General features: G+C 55.4%; 1 protein-coding gene across 1 annotated transcript; it reads right to left on the bottom strand.

The window, feature by feature from the left end:
• Positions 1-668: 668 nt before the first annotated feature.
• DLK2 (delta like non-canonical Notch ligand 2) lies at positions 669-8,804 on the bottom strand. Its single transcript, XM_074818231.1, has 5 exons — positions 8,732-8,804; positions 7,064-7,127; positions 4,459-4,589; positions 3,960-4,104; positions 669-2,956 (listed from the first exon to the last, which is right to left on the bottom strand). Exons 1-5 carry the CDS (start codon positions 8,802-8,804, stop codon positions 2,179-2,181), a joined length of 1,191 nt encoding a protein of 396 aa, XP_074674332.1. The 3' UTR covers positions 669-2,178.

Raw genomic sequence — 8,804 nt, 5'->3', positions numbered from 1 at the left:
TTTTTCAGGTCCCTGTCCCCTTTTCCCCCTAGAGTTTCTTGTGAGATACTGGAGTGGTACCCTCTCTGCACAAAGACAACCCTGCCCGCTCCCTACTGCTTTCAGAGGGCGCTGACCTTTCCAAGCCCAGAAGGCTGCACCCAGGCACCTTGCTGCTTTTCCTCCAGTTTACAGTGGAGAAGACCTTCCCCTGAAAGGCCAGAATGGGATTACATTAAAGGCCTCTAAGGCTAGTTTATTTCAAGACCACTTTTCCAAGGGAAATTCCCTATCCCTCCTGCCCTGCTCGCAGCTGCAATACCCACGGCAGCTTTCAGCTTTAGGATCAGATTGCTCTTCCTGTTGGCATCCTTGGACTCAAGTCTTGGGTTTTCCCCTTCTCCCCAACACTGTAAAGCAATGCCGAGCAGGCACACACCTTTGCTACGCTGTCCTGAGGCAGGTCCCATTCCTCCTGAGGCTGTGGGAGCCATCTCCACCCCTGCAGCCAGTGTATGGGGCAGGACAACTCCTGTGCCACTATCTGGGTTTGCATTTTTGAGGGAAGTGATGGAGATACTCATCCAGAACAAGGAGCTGAGCAACCTGATCTAATTGGACCTGCTGAGAGCAGGAGGTTGGTGTCCAGAGGTTCCTTGCAACCTAAATTATTTTACGATTCTCTGATACACTGTTTCTGGGCTTGTGTTTGTTTTATTTGATAAAGGTACATCATCCATCCATGTATTAAAAAAATAATCTTTCTGGTGAAGCCCCAGTCCCCTCTCCCAGGTCTCCCTCCTGGCTGAGTGCTCACTCTGTCTGCTCTCCACACCGTCTTGAACCCAGCTCTGCAACCCTTCAGGCCAGTAGTACGGTTTGGGTTGCGGGTTTTTTTACCCCTCTGCTTAGCCCTCTGTGCACAGAAAACCCTGGCCCTGGCAGGGAGACGCTGATTGCTGCACAGCCAACCAGGACAGGCAGGAGCAGACCTAGTACAAAGGCCAAGTGACCTGGCCATCTGCTGCCTCTTAGCCGTGCTTTAGCAATGGTGGAGAAGGCAGTATTGTATCTACTTCCTGTGGTCATGCCAGGCTTGGCAGCCTGTCCTCACATCCAGGTTAAGGGGACCTTAACCTTTGTTGTATCAAGAAACGCTACAATGGCTGATTTGAAGTTAGAGCCAGCTGCCTGCCTTGGAGTGACTGGAAGAGGAAAGGAGAATCTGGATCTTGTATTGCTCCTGAACCAGCCTTGTCTGTCTCCAGTTTCACCTGTGAGGGCATATGAGAAGGACCAGCTCAGGCCCAGAGGACCCCAGAGGGGAGCAGGCCGTGCTCCTCCTTGTCCGCAAATGGGCTGTGGGACCTCCTCAGCAAATGGGGAGGCAGAAGTGCACACTGGAGAGGGGAAGGAGCTTGGTCATTTGTGGCCAGACCAGAAAGGACAGCTTGGTAAGTAGGGGAAGAAGATCATCGGGAGGAAAGTACAGAATGTGTTTGTAACCCCAAGTCTGACAGCAAGAGGAGGGGGCATTACCAGGGCAGAAGGGCACAAGGAGACCCCAAATGATCTCCAGAGTCTCTTTGAACTGGCTCACAGAACCACAAGGCCAGGGAGCAAAGGTGTTTGCTTTCTCTCTAGGGACATGGCATCTGAAACAACAAGCTCCAGAAATAGCCGGGTGCCACCCCATCCAGTACAGGGGCAGGGAGGCCTGTGCAGCCACAGCTGTCCCGAGAGCCCCAGAAGAAACATCCCAACACCAGCAGAAATGAGGACAAAGCCCCTTCCAGTAGTCACAGAGAAGAGTTACAAAGGGCCTGGCAGAATTTGGGCTTGCAAGAGGGCTGTGCCCTCCTCAGCACTACCCGTCCCATTTCTGAGAGCTCACGTTGGGCCATACCGGCACTGCGTGGCGTGGGCTGCCGCAAGTGGCATGTTGCCACTCCCCTGCGGGGCTGCCCCAACACAGCCCGGCTTTCAGATGCCTGTGGGCGCCAGCTGGGCGGGAGGCAGCTCAAACCCAGGCGGGGCCATCACACCCATACTTGACACCCAGGGGTTTTGTTGATGCGTTCGCTGCCCTGGGAGCCCTTCCCCGCTGCCCAGTTTGTGCTGGCGTGGCTCCCCAGGCTGCAGTTCGGGGGGTTTGCTAGCACGATGACCTGCCAGGGCCCAGCTCAGAGTCCTCGGAGGTCACAGCTCTGTTGTCTTCCTGGGCTCGATCAGGATGGTGTTGAGCATGCCCACCTGACACTCCTGGTCTTGGAGCTTCCTTGCAGCCTGAGAAGGGCTTTGGCACCAGTTTGACCTCTGACGGCCCCTCTGCCAGTTCCTCAGTATTAGCACAACGGTGATGAGGACCAGCACTGCTGTCAGCACCCCGAACACCAGCACTGTCACCAGCTGGGCTTCGCTCAGCCCCGAGTCCCTTTGGGTCACCACCTCCTTCACGGAGATTTTCAACAACCCTCCCCCTGGCTCTTTCTCGCTGTGGTTGGCCACGCGCCGCCCTGTGACCGCAGTCCTGACAGGCTCTGGCTGTGTTACCACTGGCATCTCGCTGGTGGTGCTTTTCACACCCCCACCATTCTCATGGTTCACAGGGTGGTAGGGGGGAGCCCAGGTGGGCTCAGGGATGGAGATCTCGCAGGTTTTTCCAGTGAAACGGTCGGGACACAAGCAGTCATAGTCATTGATGCGGTCATAACACTTTGCCCCGTTTTTGCACGGCTGGCTGGCGCAGTCGTTGATGTTGATGGTGCAGAAACGCCCTTCGAAGCCTACCTGGCACTGGCAGGAGAAGCGGTTGATCCCGTCGTGGCAGGTGGCACCGTTGGCACAGGGACGCATCAGGCAGTCGTCCACGTTGTTCTCACAGAGAGCCCCCACGAAGCCAGCGAGGCACCGGCAGGTGAAGTTGCTGGCAAAGCCGTTTTCGTCTTGACACTGCCCCCCATTCTTGCACGGAGACCTGCGTGGAGAGAGCAAGGGCAGGTCACGGCCCTGGTGAGCAAGCAGCTTCCCCTGCCCCATGGAGGTAAACACAGCTGCTCGTGTAGCCAGTGAGTCCGGCACTGGCTCTCTGCATGGGGGCAGCTACCTCCAGAAGACCAGGCAGGAGTTTCTGCCTCCCCGAGTGAGAGGCTGTGGGACCTCCTCAAAGGCTGTGGCTGTGCACGGACCCACCACCCACCAGGGAGGGTCTTTGGCCAAATGATCTGAAGAGGAAATGTGCCCTGCTGATGCTCCCCCAAAGGCATGACGGGTGTCAGCTCATCACACCTACAGCAGCGAGGGACGGGAATCTGTTCAAATCATAACACAGACCTTGTCCCAGTGGGACTGTGTGGTGCACGCGGCTAAACCAACGCCAAAGATGGTTTTGGCTTAACTCCATTAGCGCATGGAAATCCACAGATAACGTGCCAAGCTGGGCCGCCACTTGGCAGCGCATGACCCAAAGCTACACTGAATTACTCGAGCGTGTCCAGAGAAGGGCAACAAAGCTGGTGAAGGGTCTGGAGCACATGTCGTACGAGGAGCGGCTGAGGGAACTGGGGTTGTTTAGTCTGGAGAAGAGGAGGCTGAGGGGAGACCTCATCGCCCTCTACAGCTACCTGAAAGGATGTTGCAGAGAGCTGGGGATGAGTCTCTTTAACCAAGTAATGAGTGATAAGAGGTAATGGCCTCAAGTTGCGCCAGGGAAGGTTTAGACTAGATATTAGGAAGCATTTCTTTACAGAACGGGTTGTTAGGCATTGGAATGGGCTGCCCAGGGAGGTGGTGGAGTCCCCATCCCTGGAGGTGTTTAAGAGTAGGCTCGACATAGCGCTTAGGGACATGGTGTAGTTGGGAACTGTCAGTGCTAGGTTAATGGTTGGACTAGATGATCTTCAAGGTCCTTTCCAACCTAGATGATTCTGTGATTCTGTAATGCTGTCTGTAATCTCGCTGCCCTTGCTGCCATGTCTCACCCTGCCTTCTCACATGGTCCCGTCTTCATCTCACAGTCCCTTCCGTGGAAGCCTTCTGGACATAGACAGGAATATTCCCCATCTCGATCGTAGATGCACTGACCCCCGTTCTGGCATGGGGATTGGTGTTTGCAGATGTGTATGTCTGAGGGGAAAGAAAAAGGTGGGAATTAGTGAGAAAAGAGGGGTGATGTGGCCAATTCAGTTTGAACACAGCCCATCAAACCCAGTGGGCATGCAGAAATGATCAGAGCTTCTCCCTCCTCCCTTCCAACAGGCAGGCCATGCAGCCAGGGAGCAGGTGCTGGCAGCCTGACTTACTCTGCAGGAAGGGGACAGTCCCAGGTGTGGCAGCCAGGCAACATCCCATCTCCTGGGCAGCACAAGTGGCATCACCCAGGTGGCTTCTGGCTATGCTGGCTCACCCGCCCATGCAGGGCGTGCTAGGCTTCTGGCCTTAGCACCAGAGGCTGGGATGTCCAGCCCACGACTCACTCACCTTTGTCACAGAACTTGCCGGCCCAGCCAGTGTGACAGATGCACTGCCAAGGCTGGTGGCATGTCCCATGGAGACACCCCGGCATACGCACGCACTCCTCGCAGTACTCGCCCTCCCAGCCTGGATCACACCTGCAGGAGGACAGGGCATGGCAGCATGATAAAAACCAAGCAGGGGCTGCAGAAAAGCCAACTGCCTGCCATGCAGGGTTCCTGCAGATACGGCAGCACTGGGAAACCCTCCCAAAGCCCCCCATGAACCTGCTGGCACCCTCCTCCAGAGGAGGTCAGTATTGACCTCATCTTTCAAGGAAGCAAGCAGACAGAGCGGGAACAAACTCACCCTCTGCAGCCAGGGAGAGTGAGGGAGCAGAAACAGAGCTCAGCAGCTTCAGTTTTAATGCCCATGTCCCACTGCTCTCCTCCAGCAAACCGCTCTATATACACCACTGCATTAGCTCAGCAACTCCTGCCCTCCCTCATCGCACAGCCAGTCTGGCAGGCAGATAAAAGACCCATCCCTAACCCTGAACTCCCTGAGGGAAAGGGACAAGAAGCCCCTGAGGGCTGCGTGTCTCATTGCATCCCTTTGCATTATAACGTCATTTTTCATCCAAAGTGCACCGTAATCCAGCTGCGAAACCTTGCTTGCCACGGCTGGTGTATGGAATAGACTTATCAGCCAGCTCTCAAGGGCAGCATGATGGGAAAACCTACATCACACAACAAGCCTTCTGGCCCCAGAAGAGTGGGGCAGTGGTGATGGCTAAGTAAAGCCAAGCTGCGTTGCTCCAGTGGCCTCCCTCAGACCTGACAGCTCCAAGGGGGAAGGTAAGTGACAACAATACAAGAGCTGAATGGAGGTGGCACCAGCCGCAACAAAAGCTGTACTCAAAACAGCACGAAATTAAACCTAACAAAACCAACACAGTCTCTAGAGTAAGCAAGGGGGTTCATTTTCATGGCTGGGGCTCATTTCAGTGCAATATGTGGTGACTGCACCTTTCCCATGCTGGTTCGAGGAGACACTTTCACACCTGGACTGGCTATTGTCACTGCAGGTTGTTCCATGAGGAAAATGATTAAAAAAAATAAATATATATGTTAATTAGAGGCTTTTTGATGAGAATGGAGGCGATACCATGTGCCCGATAGAGTCTGGGGAAATGCATTCATAACTGGACAGCCATGAGCTTACAGAGGGCTGTGAGCACCCCTACCCTCCAGTACCCAGAGGGGGCAGGGAGCAGGCACCATCAACTCTTCCCCTTCTCTAAAACGGAGATGGACAATCTAAAAATTGCCAGGGAGGGGGCCAGGTAAGCGGCTGAGTCTCCCTGAGTTTGAGGTGATTTCAGTGGGGTACTGACAAGCTGCTGAAGGGTTCAGCAAATGCTCTGCAGGCCTGAAATCTGGAGCAGCAACTCATGTGTGCCTCCACTGGAGAGACCTGCAGCTGGACCACCTGCCACATGGAGAAGTGCGGTGTCTTTGGCCAGAGCTTCGCAGCACCGAGCTCCCCCAACCAGACGCAGCTGCCAAAAGGGCTCAGGGAGGAGCAAGCACTTTGCAACTGCAATCGGGGGCCCAGCAAAACCAGAGCTGGATGCTCCCTGATGCTCCCCAGTGCGGTTATGGTCACTGCCAGGCCACGTCTGCTCCATTAGGTGAGAACAAGTGGCCCGGGCGTGGTGTGTCACTGGAGGCTGTGCTGCAGAATGGAGCTAAGCATGTCCCAGCGAGGAGAATGGGGTGGCAGTGGGCAGTCAGTCTGTCCCCTTGCAGAACGTGTCAGGGCCAGTCTGAAGCAGCCTGCTCCTCCTGGGGCTGCCCTGCAGGATGGGGTCTTCAGGTGGCCCTACAGTGGGGCAAGAGGCAGTGTCTGGGGCCATGGCAGCCCAGGGCAGCCACGTGGTTTCTCCCTAGGCTGAAGTGCAGGGTCAGGCTCTGAGCTTTGCCCCCACCGGATCTGGGCACCAGATGGAGCTGGGATGCCAGGGATCACGTGCGCACATATGCTGCGGTAGCCCTCAGCTTGCTGGTGAGCCCTTTATGAAAACACCTGCAGATCCCCACCACAGCCCAGGCTTCTGAGAGAGGACCCCTGATGCCCTCAGACATTTATGTGCACACTGGCCGCTCTTTTCTTCCATGCCCCCAGGGAGAGCATCCCCATCTCAACCAGTGAGGAGGCCAAGTAAGCTAGCTGACCCCCAAGCCTGCCCTGCTGCCTGATGACCTTCCCCATCGTATCTGAACATGAAGGCTGCCACCCATCACCCAGACATGGCTGGGCTGTCCTAAGCTCTCATCTAGACAAAAAGGGCTCAGCAGAACAACATCAGTCAGTGTGTGGCAGGGGGGACCCTGGAAGCACTGAAGTAAAGTCTGGAGGGGACCAGCAAGAAGTTGAGGGATCAAAATCTCCCACTCCAGAGGGTGTCAGGTAAAAAGAGAGCAAAATTGTCGATTCCAGGTGTGGGCGAGTGAAGGAGGAGGCGCTTCAGCTCAGGGCAGGGGTGTAGGCACCGGGGACACAGTACCAAGGGAGGGAGAGCAGTTACGGTCAGGGGCAGCAGGAGCAGAGAGCCAAGAACAAGCCATACCTGCACTTCCCATCCTGGTCACAGCAGCCGTGGGCGAGATTACAGCGCTCGCTGCAGTCATCACCTACAAGGCAGGAGATGGGTGGAGCTGGATTAAGCAGAGACCATAGATGACTCCCTGCTGGCTCACAGCCTTTTTTATTTTCCTAAGCACTCAGCCTGCCCTTCCACAGAACTGTAAGGTGGGGGACTTCCCTTTCAATGGCTGGATGCCACATGAGAGATGAGGATTTCGCAGTCACGCAAGCAGTGGTAACACTGCCTTTGAGAAATGGGACCCTGCTTCAAAACTACCTGGTCTCTGATCATCTCCCCACTCCCCCTCTGCTGCCTCCCTTAGACTTTGGACCCTTCTGGGCAAGAGCTGGGGTTGCCCGTGCATCAAGGAAACCTGTGTAATAGGTCCTAACACACCTGGGACCTTGGTCCCATGGTAGTCCAGCAAGTATGGTGGGAAAGCTCAGGGCCAGGTGTTGCAAGGGGCACAAAGGGATCAAGGATGGAAATGGAAAGAATGGCTCCTCTTTATCTCCCAGGATGTCCCTTTTCCCAGGGACAACTATTGGCATGGAGCAGCCTGGTCAGGGCTCTTGCCCTCTGCCAGAACCCAGCTGCCAGCATTCCCCCTCCGGCGCGGGGAGGCAGGACTGGGCATCACATGGGGCCAGGTATCCAGTTCTGTTTATTTATTTAAAGGCCACAGAAGCTGTAACTGAGCCATGGCCTCACTGTGCCACTTCTCATCCTCTGCTCAGCGCTGGCCTGCTTTCTCCAGCCAAGTGTCCCCTTTCATCTCCACCTTTCCCTCTGTCCCATCACTTGCGGGCATCTTAGCCCCAGGGAAGCTGGCTTGCTCCGGTTCCATAGGCAGTAGAGCTAGAGCAAATGTCAGGAGACAGGGGGTTTCTCCAGGAGCCCAGTGTGATCCCAGGCCAGGCCCAGGAGATGAACGCCCTTACCTGACTGAGCCCCTCCACCCTGGACCGGGGCAGGTTAAAGCCCCCAAGCCAAGAGGTGCTTGCACAGGCTTTCCCCAAGCTGTGTGATGTTCTGCCTGGGAAGTGAGCACGGGAAGAAATCCCCCATGCATGCATTTTTGCTGCAGTGAGGCGGCAGGTCCCACTGGTCAGGATAAGAACCTCCCAAAACAAGCCACTGTGGGAGCTGGAGCAGAATCCTGGGACTGCTCAGCTCAAGCCTGGGTATCATTGACTTTCCTATTTGTAATCAACTCTCCTGGCAGATGGCTTTGGGAATTCATTGCTTATCCAGAGCAGGGGGAGAGCAAACTAATCTTTGGGAAGGGATTTTGTCTCATGGGATCCAGGATTAGCTGTTCAGCTTTGGGATCTTCTTTCCCCCTCGCCCTGCCTCTCCAAACAGGCTCCTTGGTTCAGGCTCTCATTCACCCTAACTGAGAGACAGAGCAGCGGGACCTCTCACTGCTGGTCTGCTCAGGCACTGCCACCCCCATGGGCCCCAGAGCGAGAATCTCTACAGTTGCCACCAGTCACCCCCCAGGTGCTGGAGGACCAAGCAGCATTTTCTGGTCTTCCAGCTCACGCCAACTCTATTTTGCATGGAAAACTCAGGAGACTTCAGCAACGCCAAGGACAGATTTGGAAAGATGGATATAAAAGAGAAGGACCTGTGTCTACAGACACTCACCTTGGGCAAGCTGGTGATGGGCCAAGAGGATCCAAACCAAGGACATGAGCTGGAGACAGAAGCTCCTGAGCAT

Source organism: Strix aluco, chromosome 3 (genome assembly GCF_031877795.1).
Source record: "Strix aluco isolate bStrAlu1 chromosome 3, bStrAlu1.hap1, whole genome shotgun sequence".
In the NCBI taxonomy this organism is placed as follows: domain Eukaryota; kingdom Metazoa; phylum Chordata; class Aves; order Strigiformes; family Strigidae; genus Strix; species Strix aluco.
The sequence above is the reverse complement of the archived record's forward strand: the minus strand, read 5'-3'. Positions and strand labels throughout refer to the sequence as shown.